At 47.4% G+C, this 21,689-nt stretch overlaps 1 protein-coding gene across 6 annotated transcripts in view; it reads right to left on the bottom strand.

Annotated features, from left to right (window-relative positions):
- The window catches only part of DOP1B (DOP1 leucine zipper like protein B), a 108,496-nt gene extending 92,565 nt beyond the window's left edge, over positions 1-15,931 (bottom strand). For 2 of the 6 annotated variants that reach the window (XM_032354608.1, XM_032354625.1), the window contains exons 1-2: positions 15,748-15,929; positions 9,303-9,467 (exon numbers count right to left, since the gene is read on the bottom strand). In XM_032354608.1, the coding sequence (XP_032210499.1) occupies positions 9,303-9,440 (138 nt within the window). In that variant the 5' untranslated portion in view covers positions 9,441-9,467; positions 15,748-15,929. The other 4 variants (XR_004288502.1, XM_032354644.1, XM_032354614.1 and 1 more) reach the window with 4 other exon arrangements.
- Positions 15,932-21,689: the final 5,758 nt, after the last annotated feature.

Genomic DNA, 21,689 nt, shown 5'->3' with positions numbered 1-21,689 from the left:
AAAATCTTAAAAAAAAAAAAACTACATCTCAATGAGTAAGTAAAATTAACCGCATCTCAACAGAAAGAGGAAGAGGTTGGGGAGGAGGACATAGACGCATGGGAAAGGCCAACTGGAAGGACAATACCCTCCCCACAAAAAGATGCCCCATAACGAAGCCCCCACAAGAAAGCTGGTGCAGACCTTGTGAGGTGAAGTCAGATGGGACACGAATCATCGGTGTTACGGGCTGAATGTCTGTGTCCTACAGTACATTGGAACTGGGAAGTGGGGTCGGGAGGTAACTGGGTCATGAGGGTGGAGCCCTCAGGATTGGGATCAGTGCCCTTATAAAAGGGACCTCGCCGTGCTCCCTGGCCCCTTCTGCCACATGAGGACGTAATGGAAGGACAGCCATCTGTGATCCAGGAAGCAGCCCACAAAGACCCTGAATCTGCCGGTGCCCTGATCTTGACCCCAAGGCTCCAGAACTGTGAGCGAGGAAGGCCTGCTGTTCTGCATCTGGTCCGGGGTACTCTGTTACAGCAGTTCGCACAGACCGAGACAGTCAGAAAGTTCTTGGCACACATCAAATCACCACACAAGCCAGAACTGAAGTTCTTCACAATGCTGCAGGGCAGTAAGAACAAGATCAAAGAAGTAATGCTCTACCATTCCATAAGGGGTGTGATGGAAAACCATCTGGGATTCCATCAGAAATGAGCTTTTTGAAAAAACTGGTACATGGAGAGACAATCTGCACTTCACTGTCAGACCCTGCTACAGGCTAAATCATGTCCCTCAAATTCCTGTGTTGAAGCCCTCACCCCTAGCACCTTACAATGTGACCGTATCTGGAGACCAGGCCCTTGGAAAGGCAATGAAGATAAAATGTCACAGTCTAGGTGATAGGACAAAGGGAGAAGGCGGCCACCTATAAGGCAAGGTGAGAGGCCTCAGAAGAATCTGCCAGGACCTTAATCTGGGACTTCCAACCTCTGGAACTGTGTGGAAGTTAATTTCTGTTAAGTCACGTGTGTGGGATTTTGCTGACAGCTTAGCCAAATAATACAGACCTCAGATTAAAGAGGCTTTATCTGAATACTATCTAATACAGAAAAGTAGCTGATTAGGGATAGGGTAAACATCAGGATCCAGCTCAGACTCATTAGCTTTTCAGGTAGAAGAGTCCTGACGCGGAAACTGTAGACCAGAACAGTTCACCTGGTCTCCTATCTCCAGCCCATTCTTCCAGAAATAACATAGCGCTAACTCTGAAATGCCACGAGAAGGCTCTGCGTTAACAAGGAGGTGGTGTCCTTAAGTGCTAAGACTTGAGAAGCTAAAACTAACAATACCCAGCACCTCCTATTTCTCTTGCTATTCATGTCACCTGCTTTCGTCACTTCATGAAACAGCACGGTGCTAAAAAGCAGCAGCCAAAAAAGGTGATTCGTTTAAGACCATTATGACATTTTTAAAAAAGGAGTTTCAGGGGTGCCTGAGTAGCTCAGTGGGTTAAGCTTCTGCCTTTGGCTTGGGTCATGATCTCAGGGTCCTGGGATTGAGCCCCCCGCATTGGGCTCCGCCTCCCCACCCCCACCTGCCTCTCCGGCTGCTTGTGATCTGTCAAATAATAATAAAATCTTTAAAAAAAAATAAAAATAAAAAGGAGTTTTAAAGATAAGGTTTTGTTTTTTTGTTTTTAAGAATTTTATTTATTTATTTGAGAAAAAGCACGGGCAGAGGGGAGGAGCAGAGGGAGAAGCAGGCTCCCCACTGAGCGGGGGTGGGGGGAGGTTGATCTCAGGATGCTCAGATCATGACCTGAGCCGAAGGGAGATGCTTAACTGACAGAGCCACCCAGGTGCCCCAAAGATAAGGTTTTTAAATGCACAGAGCTCATTCATTTCTACTATCCTCTGTTTCCATAATCAAAGTTGTAACCCAGGCTTGGCAAGTGGTTGGATTCATCAGGACTCAACATATATTTGTTAATCAAAATCTATCTAAAAATAATCAGCAGAAGATGATGGCTTGAAGTCTCAGATAAACAATTAAGCAAAAATTACCCCATTCAGGGGCGCCTGGGTGGCTCGGTGGGTTAAGCTTCTGCCTTCGGCTTGGGTCATGATCCCAGGGTCCTGGGATCAAGCCCCGCATTGGGCTGTCTGCTAGGCAGAGAGCCTACATTCCACCCCCACCCCCCACCCCTGCCCTGCCTGCCTCTCTGCCTACTTGTGATCTCTGACAAAATAAAAAATAAAATTAAAAAAAAAAAATCTTAAAAAAAAAATTACCCTGTTCATGTTGCTATACCTGAAACCCATAAAAAGTAAACTTTTCTCCAATAAATAAAATTCTGAAGAAGATACCGAAAGTTTAAAAACTGATACAATTAGAACTCATAGATAGTCTAACAAACCAAGACCTCTTGGAGCTCAGTTTTCTCATTTGCCAAGAGTTGAGCTAGATGAGCCTTCTGTTCTGTCTACAGTTAATCTTTTATAGCCAACAACCACCTACCTTAATTAAAAAGCATCTTGACCTAATCTTATTATTAACCTACAGTATTGTTTCTATTTGCAGTATAAAGATCTTTTACTAATTCATCACTAATCTACTCACTTGAATTTCCGTGTACATGTAGGAGTCTAAGAAATCTGACCATTGCCGAGGCCTTAACCTCCTTATTCACATCAACTCTCACTGTGTTCCTGAACACAGAAGCTGTGAGTCTCTCAGGAGTGAAGTAACTGCGGACACTGACACGGGGCTCGCTCCACCCAGCACCTTCCCAAATCCTCTGCCCCAGTACCTCCGATCTGGCTGCACAAGGTGTCCACTGCCGCCGCAGCAGGCTCACTGCCCCCCGCAGCCAGAGGGATGCTTCCGGCAGGGAGGCCGCCGGCACCTTGCTCAACGGCTCCTCCTCCCTTGCGAACAGGAGCGTGTGACCTGCCCTGGCTCCCTCTCCTCCCTGCTCTCCCATCACCCCTCCAGCCCAGCCACACCCGCCCCCTACTGTCCCTTGGACACAGGCCCATGCCCCAGATGGTCTCCCCGCCAGCTCGCTCACTGCATCCAGGCCTCTGCTCAAATCTCAAATGACACGTTATCAGAGCCATCTCTGTCTGAACTAAACACCACCTTCTTCCTCCCTACCCTATTTCCCTGGCCCGCTTTATTCTTCCTCAGCGTTCTGCACCTGATGTCACATATTTATTGTCTGTCTTCTGCCAACAAAGCCTTATGAAAGTTGTGTTCAGTGTCACATCCCCAGCCCCTCGGTGTTCAATATGTCTTGGTCTCACCACTGATTCAGTCTGCCAGGCTGTGGTAACACGGCACCACACGCTGGACGGTGTAAACAACAGAAACGGGTTGTCTCTCAGTTCTGGAGGCCAGAAGTCCGAGATCAAGGAGCCAGCTGGTTGGTTCCTTCTGAGGACTTAAGGGGGAATTTGCTCCAGACTGCTCTTCTTACTTCCGGCAGTGTGCTGGCAATCTCTTGTGTTCCTAGCCTTATAATCACATTGGCTAGGTCTCTGCCTTCATCTTCACATGCTGTTGTCCCTCTATGCATGTCTGTGTCTGTGTCCAGACTGCCCCCTTTCGGAAGGACTCCAGTCAGAGTAGAGCACGGCCCACCCTGACGACTTCACTTTAATTCGATGAGCTCTGTAAAAACCCAATCTCTAAATAAGGTGACACTCTGAGACACTGGGGGTTAGGACATCAACATATTTGGGGGGGGCACCTGGGTGGCTTAGTGCGTTAAGCATCTGTCTGCCTTTGGCTTGGGTCATGACCTCAGGGTCCTGGGATCGAGCCCTGGATCTGGCTCTCTGCTCAGAAGGAGGCTGCTGCCCCCCTCTCTGCCTGCTGCTGTGCCTACTTGTGATCTGTCAAATAAATAAATAAAATCTTTAAAAAACACCATATTTTTTTTTGAAAGACACAATTCAACCTGTAACAACCACCTAGTAGCCATGAGACATCGGGCAAGTTAATAAACCTTCATTGGTAAAATGAGTTTTAGTAGTTCACTGCACCTGCTTCATGTGGATAATGAAGACAGTGCCCCTGACATCAGAAAGGTGTATCCCTGCCCCCATATGTGAGCCACGCAGATAGTGACCTGAATAAAGCCCCAGAGCATGGGCTTGGAGCTCTCTCTGCACTTGCTGGCTCTCATCTTGCAGAAGTCGCTTAGTCTAAGACCAATCTCCAGATATGTTATATTATAAAATAATGCACATCAAGTTCTTAGCACATGGCATGCTCTCTAGGAATGTCAGCTGTCATAGGCAGGGCTGAGGCAAAGATGGACAGTGTCACCTCATCCCACTAAATGTCTTGCAAATTTTTTTATTCATCACTTAATCATACATAGAAACAGAAAACAGGAAGCTCCAGCACAGAAAACATAGTAGTAGCATTACACAGAATTGGGTACCCACCATAATAAAAAGTTGTCTTTTTAAACTTTTATTCAATATCACTCATAACCAACTGCCTACAGACATCAGATGGGGACATCGACCAGACACCTCACACTAGCCTGTCCCAAAGTGAACCTCTGGTCTCCCTGCCCGCCCCATGGAGCGGGCTCCTCCCTGGGCTTCCCCCCATTGCATCTTGTGGCTTCTGGGCGAAGACCTGTGAGTCCCACTTGCCTCTTCTTTTTCTCTTGTAGCCCAAGTCCAATCCATGAACAAACTGTTATATCTTCAAAGTATATTCAAAATCGAAGCCCTTCTCCACTGGCCCACCTATGTTACCGCAACAGCTCCTAAATGGTCGCCCTGTTTCTGCCTTGCCTGACCCCACCCATTCTCTACCCCCTACAGAGAAGCTGGCACCTGCTCTAGCATACTAAGACAGGCCATGCTGCCGGCTCAGCTGCTCTCCAGGGTACCTCCCAGCCCTTGACTCAGGGGCCACTGTCAGACTCCAGTTTTGTAGGACCTATGAGATTGGATGCCCTCTCCTCTATGGCCTTGTGTCCTATACTCGCCCCATCCCTTGCTTGCTTTGTGACCTCACCGGCCTCAGACACACCAGATCCCCTCCACTCGGTCAAAAGGTGCCTCCTCCGCAAGGTCTCCCATAAAGACCCTTTTTATATGCATCCTCAACACTCACCATCCCCTTCCTGCTATCTACCATCCCGTATATTTTGTTTATCTCCCAGCTTTCCCCTGGTCCCCATGTGGGCAGGGTCTTGTTGCTTTTGCTCTCTTCTGTGCCCTGATGCCTAGGACAGATACTAACACATTGTAGGGACTCGCATAGCTACTGAATGCACGAATAGCTAATGCTTTTAAAGCTCCTCCAAGAAGAGTTCATCTGTACTTGATAACCAGCATTTTTTTAAAAGATTTTATTTACTATCTGACAGAGACACAGCGAGAGAGGGAACATAAAAAGGGCAAGTGGGAGACGGAGAAGCAGGCTTTCCTCTGAGCAGGGAGCCCAATGCAGGGCTCAGCTCGATCCCAGGACCCTAGGATCATGACCTGAGCTGAAGGCAGAAGCTTAATGACTGAGCCACCCAGGCGCCCGATAACCTGCATTTTATTTTATTTTTTATTTATTTATTTTTTTAAAAGATTTTATTTATTCATTTGACACAGAGAGATCACAAGTAGGCAGAGAGGCAGGCAGAGAGAGAGAGAGGAGGAAGCAGGCTCCCCGCGGAGCAGAGAACCCGATGCGGGACTCGATCCCAGGACCCTGAGATCATGACCTGAGCCGAAGGCAGCGGCTTAACCCACTGAGCCACCCAGGCGCCCTAACCTGCATTTTAAAAGGTGGGTTAAGATGATTAAACATTTTAGGAAGTTTTTCAGGCATATCGAAAGTGGGCTTGTTTAACAGAATACCTCATGGATTGCACTGACCAAGTTTATTATTTTAGCTAGCTCAAAATGTGTATGTTCCTAAATAAATCGAAGACGTCCAGTGTTCATAGACTTGGAAGACAATACTGTTCACGTGGCAATACTCTCCCAAGTGATCCACAGAGTCGCTGCAATCCCTATGAAAATCCCACCTGGCTTGTTGGGAGAAACTGACAAGCGGATCCTAAAATGCATATGGAATTTCAAGGCACCGAGAATAGCCACAACAATCCAGCACAATAAAGTTGGAACAACAAAGTGATTTCCCCATTTCAAAACTTATTACAAAGCTACATAATCAAAATGTGTGGAGCTGGCCTAAGGAAAGAGATCAATGGAAAAGAAACGGAAGTCCAGAAATAAGCCATCTACTTATGGCCAACTGATTTTCAACAAGGGTTCCAAGGCCCTTGGGAAGAGCAGGCTCTCCAACAGGTGGTGCTGGGACAACTGGATTTCCTGCAAAAGGTTACACTCAGAGCCTCACTTCACACCATGCATACATATTAGCTCAAAATGGTTCAAACGCCTGAATGTAGGAGCTAAGACTATAAAACTCTCCGAAGAAAATATAGGGGCAAATCTTCATGATCTTGCATTTGGCAATGGTTTCTTGGATATGACACCAAAAGCACAAGCAACAGAAGAAAAAGCAGGTAGCTTGGGACTCCATCAAAATTAAAAACTTCTTTGGAGCCTGGGTGGCTCAGACAGTTAAGCATCTTTTATCTCAGCTCAGATCTTAATCTCAGGATCATGAGTTCAAGTCCCGTATTGGGCTCCACGCTGGGTGTGGAGCCTACTTAAAGAAAAAAAAAGAAACAGAAACAGAAATTTAAAACTTTTGCATAAAGGGCGCCATCAAAAAGGTAAAAAGACAACCTAAGAATGGGAAACAAAAATTTGCAAACCATATATCCAGTAAGGGGCTAGTAACCAGAATATGTAGAGAACTCTTACAAATCAACAACAAAAAGACAAACAACCCAGTTTAAAAAATGGGCAAAGCATTTTTTTTTAAAGATTTTATTTATTTATATGACAGAGAGAGATCATAAGTAGGCAAAGAGGCAGGCAGAGCGAGAGGGGAGGGGAAGCAGGCTCCCCGCTGAGCAGAGAACCTGATGCGGGGCTCGATCCCAGGAATCTGGGATCATGACCTGAGCCGAAGGCAGAGGCTTAACCTACTAAGCCACCCAGATGCTCCAAAAATGGGCAAAGTATTTGAATAGAAATTCTCCAAAGAAGATATCCAGATGGCCAATAAGCCCATGAAAAGATATCCAAATTATAAGTCACTAGGGAAATGTAAATCAGAACCACAATGAGACAGCATCACGACAGCTATCATCAAGATAAAAAAAAAATTGTGAAGGGTTAGTGAGACTATGAAGAAATGGAAATTCTCGTTCATTGCTGGTGGCACGAGAAGCAGCGGAGCCTCTGAGGAAGCAGGCTGGCAGTTCCTCAAGAAGCTAAACACAGAATTAACATGTGACTCTGTAATTCCACTTCTAGGTCTATACCCCCAAAGCAGTGTAGACAGGTGTACGCAAACTTGTACACCAATGTTCACAACAGCACTGGTCACAACCAGCCAGAAGGCAGAAACCCAGATGTCCGTCAACAGATGACTGGATAAATAAAATGTGGCGTATCCACATAATGGAGTATTATTCAGCTGTAAAAACTGATAGAGCACTGATACACGCTACAACATGGAGGAACCACGAAACACTCTAAGTGAAAGAAGCCAGACACAGAAGGATACTGTGCGTGTGCATGTATATGAAATGTCCAGACACAGAAAGTCGATCCGTGGTTGCCAGGGCCTGGGCAGGGGGAGATGACAGGGTTTCCGATTGGGTTGGTGAAAACACTCTGGACTACATGGTGGTGATGGTCGCTCCACATTACGAATGCAGGAAAAGCCAGGTGACCATACACTCGGAAATGGTTAAATGACAAGTTCTAGGTTTTGTGGGATTTTACCTCAACAACAAAAATAACAAGCACACCCCCTCCCAAAGTAAGCATGCTATTTTTAGATGCCAGGAGAGTCAAGTACTAAATGAAACACTGAAACACCCAGAAGAACTTGAATATGCCCATTCCAGCACTGCTCCCTTTCCCCTAAAAAAGAGATCCACCTTCATGCAAGACGTGATGGCGCTCTTCAGCTTGCAAATTCCTGAGCTCTACAGCCAAAGAGGTCTCAAGCTCTTAGGTGCTGTTTCCCCACCTCCGTCTATCCCAGGCAGGCCAGCCGTGACACTCGCATGTGGTAAATAAACTTGTGAGAGACCGCGCAGCTTCCCGGCCACTACCCATCGTAGCTGCCAGCCTTCCTCATGCCCTCCCCGCATTCCCCGAGGAAATAAATGGAGAACTTTTTTCTCTTCATTAGAAGACCCCAGTGTGTGTGACCTCGTGAATGGAGATCTGAAGAGGAGGCATGTGCATCTCCCAAGTCCCCCATGGCACTGGGGTTCCAAAGTCAGATATTCTAGGCAGGAGGCCCGGCCAGGCAGCGACAGAGCCCGCGAACAGGGTCTTCAAGCCCAATCCTCTTCTACCCACAGTAGAAGCACTGGGCATTACTAGGTTGTCCTCCTGGGCAGGATGGAAACATTCAGTGGTCCCATCTAAAGAACACCAGGTCAAGCATGCACGGGACCAGTTTTGGTCTTCCTAGACCAGACTCTTCTCTCCTCATCCAAACATGTTCACAATTTCTGGACAGATTTCAATATTTAGGTCATCCCTTGGTCTTCCATGAGTTACCCATCAGCAGTCAAATGGCCAAAAAAGTAGACCAAAGAAGAAAAAGTCATAAAAGTCCTAAGTACTAAGAATTACATGAAAGATAATTCATCCTTGGGGCACCTGGGTGGTTCAGCCTCTCTTGACTTCGGCTCAGGTCATGATCTCAGGGTCCTGGGATCGAGCCCTGCATTGGGCTCCAAGCTCCGTGGGGGATTCTGCTTGGGATTCTCTCTCTCCCTCTGCCTCTGCACCTCCCTCCACTTCCTCTCTCTCAAATAAAGAAGTCTTTAAAAATAAATAAATAAATAAATAAATAAGATGATTCATCTTTGAATAACTGGTCAATTTTAAAGTTTATCTTATTTAGATGTAAATATAGTGGAGAAAAACACCATTCAGCTATTCCATTGACTATATCTACAATATAATTCTGCGCCCAGAAAAAAATGCAAAGCTGGAAAGAGGTAAATATACTGACCAGGTTAACAGCAGGCAACTGGAATCACAGAATTACAGGTAGATATTCTTATCAGCATTTTCTAATTGTTATAATCAGCATGTCATGTAATAATAAAAAGAATTCCTTGAGATAATAAAAAGACAGCTGTGTCCCCACCTCCAGGCAATCTAAATATTCTACACCCCACATACCTTGTTGAGCTTGCCCAGCGAAGATATAAGATCCGCCCATTCACTTGAGGACTCGAAATTTCTTAAAGCCTTTTCAATCACCGAGGCGTAATTTCTGTATCTGTAATCATTCAGGAGTTCCTGCTCTTCTGGATCCATCTTACATTCTCACAGTGGAGAAAGTATCTAAAAGCGAATCAAGAAAGAAATGAGGGAGCTACTCAAGGACCCCGAGCCTTCCTTCCAGCCCAGAGCTACAGAGGACACGTGTCCACAAACACTCCCGTGCACAAACACACTCAGCGATGCAACTCAAATATTTAGCAAGGCTCCTGGGCCAGGCACTGTGGTAGATAAAAGATAAACAGTTCCGGTCCTCTTGGATTCTTATGGAGACAAATGGACAGAGCAGAAAAGCAGCAAAAATGCCAGGATTCCTCTTAACTGACCAAATTAATTCTAGGAGTGAAAAGTACAAAGCCGCTCACTAAATATTGTTGCCTGCTGGTAATTCCGAATGCAAGTGGCCCTTCCTACAGTAGGGCATTTATAAAAGCTAAGGAAAAGGGGCGCCTGGGTGGCTCAGTGGGTTCAAGCCTCTGCCTTCCGCTCAGGTCATGATCTCAGGGTCCTGGGATCAAGCCCGGTATCGGGCTCTATGCTCAGCGGGCAGCCTGCTTCCTCCTCTCTCTCTGCCTGCCTCACTGCCTACTTGTGATCTCTGTCTGTCAAATAAATAAAATTAAAAAAAAAAAAAAAAAAAAAGCTAAGGAAAAGCAGGTCAGTGCTAGTAATCAGAGCAACCTCTAGTGATCGAATCCTTTACAACTAGACTATATCAGAGGATTGGGAATATTCTAGAAGAAAATCTGATAGGGAAGAAAGAAGTTTAAAAAATAAGGATGTAAGAATGCACTGTCTGACATCAGTGTTGCCAGAAATCCACCAGGTGCCTGTTCAGTAACTAAGCTCCAATCCCCCATAAATCCCCGCCAGCCAGCCACTGGGCTGACAGTTTCATGCCTCCTCCAAGCGTAGAGCCTGGATGTGGGGTGGCGACGTCAAGGCCAAAGCAATCACCACTTTATTCTTCTTGCCCTTGTATATTCTTTGACGGATTCTTTTGTTTTTTTTCCTGTGGCTAGATGCATTCATTATGTATGAACCACTGCAGCTATTATAAAGCCTAAGACCGATATGGTCTCATCCCGGCGCCAACAGCAACCATTTCCTCTTTTTATCTCCAATGTGACAAAAGGAAACAAAGAACAGCACGGAATGCTGCACTCATTTGACTTCATGAAACTATCTGTCATTTACATGTGACGATGGACGCAATACGAGTACATGCTTATGTCGAGTTTTGTTTTTATTCCCTTATTAACAACAACAAAAAAATCTGTAGGTCAACCTACTAGTTTATTCAAACAATAATGACTGTGAAATAGTCCACAAGATATGGAAATGTTCAACGGTTCCCTTGGTCTGGCACCAAGTTCCATATTTTGGCATTTTCTCAAAAGGGACGCCTTGGGGCTCTGACTTGCCCTCCTTTAGTCGTCATCTGATTAAGATCTACTCGAAGCGTGGCAGGCATCTACCCTGAAATTCCTTGTCCCCTTCTCCATACTAAGGGAACCCGAATTTTGCTCAAGGTAGTGCTAACAGCCCTCCACCTCCCTTGCAGCTGGGTGGCCACACACAGCTCTAGGCAACAAGAGGTCAGTAGAAGCTGGTGGTGGGGCCTCCAGGAAAGTGGTTTGAAAGGAGGTAGACTCCTCTGACCTGGCCCATTACTCCTGCCCATCTTTCTGCCTGGAACAAAGGTTTGATGTTGGAGGTGAAGCCACGTGTGGCAAGCAAGAGGAAACAGCCGAACTTGGTGCGTGACTTTTGTGGGTAAGTGGGAAGACAGAGCGGCTGAGGCCACAGATGACTTTAAGAAGGCACCATGTCAACCCTGAACTTGATGTTTTCTGCACAGAAGAGCTGATCTAAGTCACTGTGCAATCAAGTTTCCTGCTACTCACAACCAAACACAATCCTGATTGACATACGAGGCTAATATTTCACTAGTACATAGTCTGAAAAGACAATAAAATACAGAGCAACATGGTATCATTAAACACACTGAGAATGCAGTAGTTAGCTAACCAAGTTGCATGTCATCAGGCAGAATGGCAAACACATCATAGATGAAAGAAACTGAACTATAGGTACAATGAATCTTTCATTTATTGAATCTTTCATTTATTGGTCATGGTGAATTTCTAAGAATCCCACGGTATCTGCTACTTCACTTTCTGGTCATTCTGGGCCCATTCCGATCTGCCCGAAGCCACCACAAATTTCAAGTTTCCAGTGTCAATGGACTTTTTACCTAGGACTATGCAGCAGACCATTCCCTCCTTCCCGAAACTGCCTCCTTTCAGCCCGTACCCTCCCCTGGCCCTGCCAGCCCTGTGCCTCTCCTCTGCTCCTCCTCCTCCGCAGGCTAGTCCTCCTCCACCCCGTTTCCAGACACTGCGACTCCCCGGCACCAAGCTGTGTCCTCCTTCTATCCTTGGTCATCTCCCCATTCCTACAACTCGCAGATACCATCTTTCTGCTAATGACCCACCGATTTATAATGCCTGCCCAAATCTCCCCCTGAGGTCCAGATTCACGCAAATACCTACTTGCCTCATTTGCCCAGATGTGGCACAGGTGTCTCAAACTTTCGTCCCAAACAAACAAACATCCCAAACTTTCGTCAACAAAATAAGGTCTAGCCATATAAGGACCCAAGTACTGATGTATGCGACAGTAAGGGTGAACCTGGGTAATACATAACATAGTGGAAGAGGCCACACACTGTATGATTCCATGCACATGACATGTCCAGGACAGGTGAATCTGTAGAGACGGCAAGTAGATTAGCAGCCGCCTAGGGAAGGGAGGAGTAACAAGGAAGAACTGCAAATGGGCACAGGAACTTCCTGGGGTAATGGAAATGTGCTAAAGCTGAATCATGGCAATGGTCGCACAACTCCGTAAATATACTAAAAATCACTGAATTGTACGTTGAAATCAATGTATAGACTTATGGTCTATAAATTACACCTCAGGAGGCACCTGGGGGGCTCAGTCAGTTAAGCGTCTGCCTTCAGCTAGAGTCATGATCCCAGGGTCCTGGGATGGAGCCCAATGTTAGACTCCCTGCTCAGCAGAGAGCCGGCTTCTCCCTCTCCCTCTGCCCCTCCCGCACTCTGGCTCATGCTCCCTCTCTCTCCCTATTGAATAAAAATCTTTTTAAAAAATTACACCTCAGTAAAGTTGTTTCTTAAAAAACCCTACAGTCTTGGTTCTACCTGCTCAGTGCTCCTTCTCCAGTCTTCCTTTCCTCAGAAAGTAGCCCCACCATTCTTGGGACCTCTGACATCACCCTGGACTCTTCCTTCTCTTCCCTTGCCTCACTCAACCCAAGTCCTGCTTTTCTTCTTCTAAAACACGTGTGGACTCAGTTGCTCTCCATCTCCGCCACACCACTGTGCGAGCGTCCCCCACCGGCTCGCGGACACTTCTGTTGCTTCTCCTTCGCTCTCGCCCCTCTCCAGCGCATTTTCAGAGCAGTCCAAGAAGACTCTTAAAACATAAATCACAGCACATCTCCACCATGTTTGACTCTTCCCATTACGCTTACAATAATCCAAACTTCCCCACCCCATGGCCTACAAGGCTCCAGCTACTTTTCCCTCCGAGGCACTCCCTTGTCCTAAAACTGATTCAGTCTATCACAGAGCCTTTGCACATGCTGCGGCTCTCTGGGAAAATATACTGTACTATGTGTATGATCGTACACAATAAGATACCCGCTGGTTCCTGGGAAGGCCTCTTTTTCTGAAATAATAGCCTTTATACTTTTTTTTAAAAAGATTTATTTATTTTTAGAGACAGAGAGAGCATGTGTGCAAGCAAGAGGAGGGGCAGAGGGACAAGGAGAGAATTCTCCATCAGACTCTGCACTGAGCGCAGAGCCCGACTCAGGGCTCCATCCCACGACCCTGAGATCATGACCTGAGCCAAAATCAAGAGTTGGTCGCTTAACCAGCTGAGCCACCCAGGCACTCTTAGCCTTCCCACCTTCTAAAAATATTAAAGGATGGCAATGAAAGATGTCAATTTATTTTCCCTGTAAGATGTTACTACATCCAAATAGTCCATAATTTACAACATCTCTGAACCACTGCAAAACTCCATGCACAGTCTTCGTCATATCTAAGCACTGGGCAAAGAAACAGGAAAAAAAAAACAAAACAGGGTTCCACTTTCATTGTTCATAACATAATACAAGAGGAAATACCTAAACACATGATTTCAATTTCAGGTGACACACACAATGACAGAAAGTGTCCTGAGTTCACACTGGCAAAAGGAAAAAAGACAGAGGAAGCCCAACTACCGGCAGACGAGAGTGCTCAGACTCAAAGTCTGGGCAGCTAGTTAGCACGAAGAGAGCCTTGGGGCACCTGGGTGGCTCAGTTGGTGGGGCGTCTGCCTTTGCCTCAGGTCATGATCCCAGCATCTGGGCTTGAGCCCCATAAGGGACTCCCAGCTCAGCGGATCTCCCTCTACCTCTGCAGCTCTCTTGCTGGCATGTGCTCTCTTTCTCTCTCTCTCAAATAAATAAATAAATCTTAAAAAAAAAAAAAAAACAAAACCAAGAGAGAGAGCCTTCATCCGCCATAGTTTGTAATTAGGAGCTGGGGTGGCAAAAAGGCACCACTGCATGGCAAGGAAGGTTTTGGCCAGGTCAGAGCAGGTAACTGGAGCAGTTCAATGTTATGGTTGGCTACACGAAGAAAGTACTATTTGTTTAACTAAAAGCACAGATGAGAAGTTTATAAGTAATAATTCAAGCAAGCTCCTTTATTTCAAAATATGAGGCATTCAATACTATACTACTAGGCAAGTCTTCCGGGTGGGCTTGGTAAATACAACATTATGCATGCATTTATCTTTCGCAACACACAAGAATCTTATGGCATGGGTATTATCTTGAGGCTGATCAAGAAGGGTATATTGGGAATCAGGCCTCCCCTCCCAAAATTGCCCAGGGCCCTCCAAAACCAACCAGCAGAGTTAGGAATCCAGCTCAGGTTAGCACAATGGCACAGAGCCTTTTACTATATTATGCTACAGGTAAAATGAACAGTTCAGCCACTAAATAGCTCTTACGAAAACGCTCTTGCAACCTATCCTGAATACCCTTCCTGTGAGAGGCTCAGCCAGTAGAACCAATAGAGTTCCACAGCCTACTAACAATTCCATACACAAAGGAGTAATCATATCTGCTCCAGTATATTTGAGCAGATATACCCGCCTTAAAATGGAAAATGCCAGCAAGACATCTTCCATCTCATCCGTTCTCAATTTCTTAGAAAAACAAGCTTGGGCGAAAAATCAACTGCCAGATCAGAAGGAAGTCGATCGTAAAGATGTTTATACGAAGGAACACGTGAATTAGATGAAAACAGAGTGAAAAATCACAAACAGCCGCCCTCTCACCAGCAAGAACATTAGATAATGACATAGCCAAAAGCACGGAAACTCTTCTGCCATTGGTTTAATCAACTCTGGGGCACATTATTTTGAATCTGGTCTTTCAGAGTGGTAATTAAATTGCAGTGGAAACATTTTAAGACACTAACGAGAACAGGCGTTGGGGGGGGAGGGGAAGGCCTCCATCACCTTACCAAAAAACCCTTACAGAGGTTTCTCCAAATACAGAGCGACTGTCCCAGGTTCGGGAAACACCTGCGGGTAACAGTCTCCATCAGCAGCCGCCCTACGAGTTGCTAAAGACCCATCCACCCGGCAGCAGGCGGCGATCCTGCAGACGCCCGGAGCGGGCGGGGAGGGCGCGCGCACTGCGGCTCCTATCCCTTCTCCTGGGGACAGTCTGGGAGACTCTAGGGTCTTCCTTAACGGGAAAGCCCTCGGTTTACAAACGTTTCTGTCCCTAGCCCCCCGCCGGGACCAGGACAGCGCAAGCAAACAAAGGCGCGGCTTGCCGTCGTCCGCCGGCGGAGGTGAGGGGAGGGCGGGCGGTGACCCACCTGACCTCCACCTGCCCGAACGCAGGCCGCGCGGGGCTGGCGAGGGCTCGGCCGCACTTCCTCTGCCGCTGGGGTCCGAGGGGACCCCGCCCTGCCCCCCGGGCTGCCCCTCGGGGGTCCCGGGCTGGAGCCCACGCCCACGCGCGGCCTCGCCGGGGCCGTCCCCGCACTGCAGCAGTGCCCGCCGCGGGCCCGGGCCGCGATCCGGGCGCCCCCCACTCGCCCCGGAACCGCCCCCACGGCGCCGCTCGAACCCTGCGCACCCTGGGGAGGACGCCCGCGCCGCCTCGTCGCTCCCGGGCCCGCGGGAGGAGACGCCCCGGCTGCCCTGGCTTCGCCCGGCGGCCGAGGGCGCGGGTGCGGCTTACCCGCGACAGCAGCGTCCCTTGTCGGCGGGCGCGCCCACGTGCGGCGCGGAGGAAGCGGCCGGGCCGTGGCAGGTAGAGCGAGCGGCCGCAGCAGCTCAGCCGGGAACCGGCACCGCGTAGGAAGCGCCGCGCCCGAGCCCGAGCGGCCGCGGCCCCAGGCTGAGGGGCGGGATCGTGAGGAGGGCCCTCGGCGTGGGGGGCGGGGCGGGGCCGGACGGGGCGGGGTCAGGGCGGGCCCTCAGCGCGGGGGCGGGATCAAGGGAGAACCCTCGGCGCGGGGGCAGGGCCAGGAGGCGGGCCTTTGACCCAGGGGGCGGGATCAGGAGGCGGTACTTCAGAGCGCGGGGGGCGGGCCCTGGACGACGGCTTTGGGGCTTGGGGCTCTAATCCCGAGTCCTCCACAGCTTCCGGGCGGTGGGCGTCGCTCTCAGCTGCTGGAGCAAACTACCGCCCTCGCAGCGGGGCTGCTCCGGGGAAGGCCTGCGCTGGTGGGCGGGCTGGCTCCGACTCTCACCTGGGGCTCCCCCGACACACCCAAACGGAAGGGGACAGCAGTCCGTTTATCCCTGTGTTCCAGGAGGGGCTTTGGAGTTACAGCCGAGAACCGTGGGTCCGAGAAAAGTGGGGCCGATGGCATCCGACTCACCCCATTCTTTTCACTGGGACCACACCCAAACCCTCGATGAGGAGGTGAAATGAATCCTTCTATACACGCTGGGGCCCTAGGAGGTCCCGGGGACCTGGTTAAGTTCGCCCCTGCCCCCAGAGGCCGCACCCTTCTGGCCCTTGGCATCAGAGGCAAGGGAATTAATTCGTGGAATAAGTTTCATTATGTGGGTTTTGGCTCAGAAAGGAGCCTTCAGTCAACTCTATAAAGAGCATTGATATTTCCAGATAAACCCTAACCCCATCCTGCCGTCGTCAGGAGCCTCGGGACCTGGACGGTTCAGACCCACCCAACCTGGCCTGACAGCTGCAGGGCCAGAGGCACCTTGAAGGGCTGGAGTCAGGCAGAGTTCCCTTGTGCATCCTGATTGCACCAGCTGGGGCTCCCAGCCAATCAAAGCAGCCGCACCTGTTGGTGGAGGTAGTAATTTCTGCACAGGCCTCTGACCATTTAACCCTTGACCGTTTAAGGAATTTTCAGATCTAGTCCGGTTTTCCTAAAAGCTAGGCCGTCGTGAAAGACTTAGGAGGTGGGAATGGGAGGTCCACAGACACTTCGACGCTGTACACAACATTTCGTGTATATGTTTCTGGAAAAGGGATTAAAGTTTGTAGCAGATTCCTAAGGGGATCTATCACTGCCCACAAATCACCAAGAATTTTTTCATGGTTTGGGATGCTGGGCCAGTCCCTGGCCTGCCCAGGCTTCTGATTCTGATTCTGATTCCATCTGCATGTGACATATGCCAAGTGCACCAGATGTGACTCTTCTGATGGCCAAGTTTAGCAGTGGTCTTAAAGTAGAAGCACAGGAAAGCTAAAGGATGGAGCATTTACTAGGAAAAAATTAATTTCATGAAGCTGATTTCCTGATGAAGATATGACAAACTCTATTTTTACAAAAACAGCTGCCAAAGAGGTGAGGTGGGTTTTTTTGTTTTAAGTTCCTCAAACCCTAGCCACACTCCACACTGTATCTAATAATGAAAGAACTGCTTATACTCCCCACTGAAAGAGAGAACCAGTCTATTCATGTCAAAACCACTATGTGTAACTTTTTCCTGATACATTAAATAAAATAAAATGCATGCCTTGTATTTGTCACCTTTTGCTAAAGAATTCCAGGTGTGTGGAAAACTCATTTAAATTAATTTTGACAGATTCAAGTATCATAAACCCTTAAAAAAAAAAGCCACTACATGTGTAATCAGGATTGACAGTAAATGTACAGCATTAAGATTCGAAAGTTTATTACCACATGAAATCTGTTTCCATGGGTCAAGTTGTCACTCTTAAAAGTCTCCTAGGCTGTGCTTATCTGTTCAAGACATATAAATAGAGCCCGTTCCTCACATAATAACACACTAATCAGAGCATCTCAGATTTAATTTGAACCAGAATCCTTACTCCTTCTGATAATAAAGAAGGGTTATAAATCAGACGTGACATTCTCTGGCTCAGGTTGGCCCATCAGTTGGAGAGATTGGCTGGGTAAACACATTTTGAGTTTCTATATGCGAATCCTGGTGATCCTCTAACTCCGTCTTTTCTATAAACTAGACTCTCCACCACCCCATCTGGACAGAGTCCTGTGTGGTTCTGTGTTTGATGCTGTGCCCACTTTGTGGCTGACTTGCAGTAACAAGGAAACCTTTGTCAGGATAGTCATTATCACCGGTTTCATCTCCACACTACATCACTGTTCAGGATCTTGGTCTGACACACTCTTTGCTGAAGTTCAGTAGGTGAGGGAGAAGCCCAAAGGCCAGACCTAAAGCTGATACTATGTGTGGGTTTAACATGCCTGTGTCAACCTAGAAAAATGTGTCACAGAGAAGTTGGTTTGGACAGAATCACTGGCTCCCTTTGGTGTCTCAAAAACACACAGAATGGGATAATCCACTTAAAATACGCTACACTGAGGGGCGCCTGGGTGGCTCAGTGGGTTAAAACCTCTGCCTTTGGCTCAGGTCACGATCCCAGGGTCCTGGTATCGAGCCCTGCACCTGGCTCTCTGCTCAGCAGGGAGCCTGCTTCCTCCTCTCTCTCTCTCTGCCTGCCTCTGTCTCTCTGCCTACTTTTGATCTCTGCCTGTCAAATAAATAAATAAAATCTTTAAAAGAAAATGGAAAAAAAATACGCCACATTGAAAAACCGTATTTCATTTACCTATTTTATGGAAAAGTTCACACAGAGGCTAAGTGGGAAATCTAATAACCATTTGGCTTACAAAACACTTGAATTTGGGGTGCCTGGGTGGCTCAGTGGGTTAAGCCTCTGCCTTGGGCTCAGGTCATGATCTCAGGGTCCTGGGATCAAGCTTCGCATTGGGCTCTCTGCTCAGCAGGGAGCTTGCTACCCCCCACCCCCTCCTGCCTCTCTGCCTACTTGTGATCTCTCTCTCTGTCAAAAAAACAAAAAAAAAAACAAAAAAAAACTTGGATTTGATGTATCATCTCCCCTAATTTTTACACCCAGGGAGTTGCCCTGGTCTCTAGACTCGTAATATTGAAGCACTAGTAACATTACTAGAAATAATATGACAAGCACTAGTCACCAAGAAAAACCAAGGAACTTGCTGTTAGATAATCCTGGATATGATCCTGGCTCTAGTCTCTTAGCTCTGTGATCTTGGACAAGTTAATCGACTCTCCAAGCCTTTTTTCCTTATTTGAAAAATGATATTAATGCCTATCTCAAAGGACGCTGTAAGAAATACCTAAAACAACACAGGGAAAATATTAAGCATAACATATGGCCTAGTATGCCATGGTTCTCAACTCTTTTAATTCTTTTTCTTTTTTTCCTTTTCATTCTAAACGTAGTTCTTTTTTCACTACAACACACCATGAACCATTGTCATGCACATGTATTAGATTCTTTTCAGTTGCAAGCAGTAACATAATTCAAAGTAGCTTACGGAATAGGAATATTTCTTTTAAGGATTCAGGGAGCATCTCCTCGAATCTGATCTCAGAAACAATCTGAGGTAAGGGGCCACTGTGTGGGGGTGGGACAGTTCCTCTTGGGGCCGCTCTGTAAGTGCGTCTCTTGAAAATTGGTTTCCTCTTTTTCCAGCCACATACTTGGTTCCCTCTGCACCTTAGACAATGTGGGGTGGGGCAGGGCCACTCACAGTAACAGCTCTGAGTGTTCCCTGATCCAGTCCAGCTGGTCCTTCTCTTTAGAAGACAGACCTACAGCTGGAACCGTCAACAGAGGCTAGCAGGGCAAAGTCACCTTGTGGCTGTTGTAGCTCCAAACATGGGAGGAAGCAGTGGGAGGAGGGTGCTGGGCAGTCGGCCCATAAGGGTCAATCTTTCCATAAACATGAGACCTGCTGTTCTGATCAGCAGCTTACAATTAAGGGTCTTCTAAGCGGGTACACACTGATCCAAAAATGTCAAGGTGATGCTTGGCTAGAGACCAAAAAGGGAGAAGAAATAAAAGGAAATGGCCTGTTTACTTGTGCATTTCCTGTCTGTGACTCCATTAGGCAGAACCTGAAAGTACTCCGTGGCCCTGGTGCCACTGCTTATCATTGGCAGGGTTCTGGAAGCTGCCTATGGAAGGAGACCAGAGTATGACAGACATCGAGGAAACATACCAAAAGCCATTAAAATGTTTTTAGAGCCAGACAAGAAGTCATTAAAATGTCTTGAGAGCTATGGTCCTGGACAAATATAAGAGCAAGCTGGATTTAATCAGGCAAGATAGAGATGGCTAAAGGAAGTGAGATGCATTTTGAGAGGGATTCAGATGTCCCTCCACCCAAAGTGGATAAAGCAGTGAGGTGTGGGTTGTCAGAGCTAAATGACACTTTGCCCTACTGACATCGGTAGGTTGGAGAGTCCAGAAACACTTTGCATGCTGGGATAGATCAGAAATAATGAGGTTACCTGCAGAGTCCTGGTTCCCCCAAATAAACCTTGAGCATTTCCATACTGTGCGGCTTCTCAGAAGGAAGATAGTCTTACCCCTTATTTCCTCAATGCTGTCTCAGGTGATATGACATGATCTTTGTGGTTCTAATCAAGTGACAACACTGCTGTATCTCATGGTGAACTTCCCATCATAAACTTGGTAAATTTGTGGTTTCTTTCCTTTGTAGTTTGTCCGTTGTGCACCTGTTATGTTTCTGTTGTTTGGCTAGCCATTCCTTTTAAGGTCTTCACTTCCTAGCTAACGTTCTTCACAACTATACTTTTCTTTCATAAGATTCTTTAATTTCCAAGTCCTTTTCCTACAGTGTATAACCAGAAGCCAGGAGGCATATTACAAAACCAATCCCATTTGAAAGCAGTGGATGTGGAGTTGCTTATCGTCAGAACTACAAAAGGGGCTCAGGGAGGCATCTGAAGAGTCACCCTGGGCTGTAGCCCAGAAAGCAGCAGGAATAGGTCAGGGAGAAGGTGTCTGTACGTGTCAGAGCAAAGAGATGGTCTGGGCAAAGTTGCCTAGGCAGGAACAATTTGAAAGAAGGTGCAGAGCAACTTTGCAAACCTTCTGGCAACACAGAATGCAAAACCCAAGTGAAAACTTCCCAGTCCGGAAGAAATCATACCCCAACGGAAAAAAGGACATTCTGAGTCTTTCAAGCCATACCGCTTCATAAGAACCAATGAAAATATGCTCAAATATAATGAAACAGAATGTGATACAAAGTAGGATTGCAGAACTATGGACACGGGATAAATCACATCCTTAGGGAGTGAACACCGCTGAATCGTGGAGGGATGGCTGGAACACGGCTGGAACCTGCTCCACAGCCCGAGAGCTCTTGCTAGACTAGTGGTTCTCAAACTGGGTCCCAGCACCAGCCCCACTGGGAGCTTGTCAGAAATGCACATGCTGGGCCCCAACCCTGGGCAATCTCCGACACTGCAGAACCACTGCAGAACCTAGACCAGGTTCTTCGCCCTTTCAGGCCAGAGTTCGGACATAGCAAAATTGCTCAGTATGATTCTAGAACAAGACACTTTCTCCCAGGGAGATTTGTTTGTTTGTTTGTTTTTAAGATTCTATATATATATATATATTTTTTTAAAGATTTTATTTATTTATTTGTCAGAGAGAGAGCGAGTGAGAGCGAGCACAGGCAGACAGAGTGGAAGGCAGAGTCAGAGGGAGAAGCAGGCTCCCTGCGGAGCAAGGAGCCCGATGTGGGACTCGATCCCAGGACGCTGGGATCATGACCTGAGCCGAAGGCAGCTGCTTAACCAACTGAGCCACCCAGGCGTATTTGACATAGAGAGATCACAAGTAGGCAGAGAGGC

Source organism: Mustela erminea, chromosome 1, assembly GCF_009829155.1.
Source record: "Mustela erminea isolate mMusErm1 chromosome 1, mMusErm1.Pri, whole genome shotgun sequence".
Lineage (NCBI taxonomy): Eukaryota > Metazoa > Chordata > Mammalia > Carnivora > Mustelidae > Mustela > Mustela erminea.
Note: the sequence above shows the minus strand (reverse complement) of the source record. Positions and strands in the feature narration are given on the sequence as shown.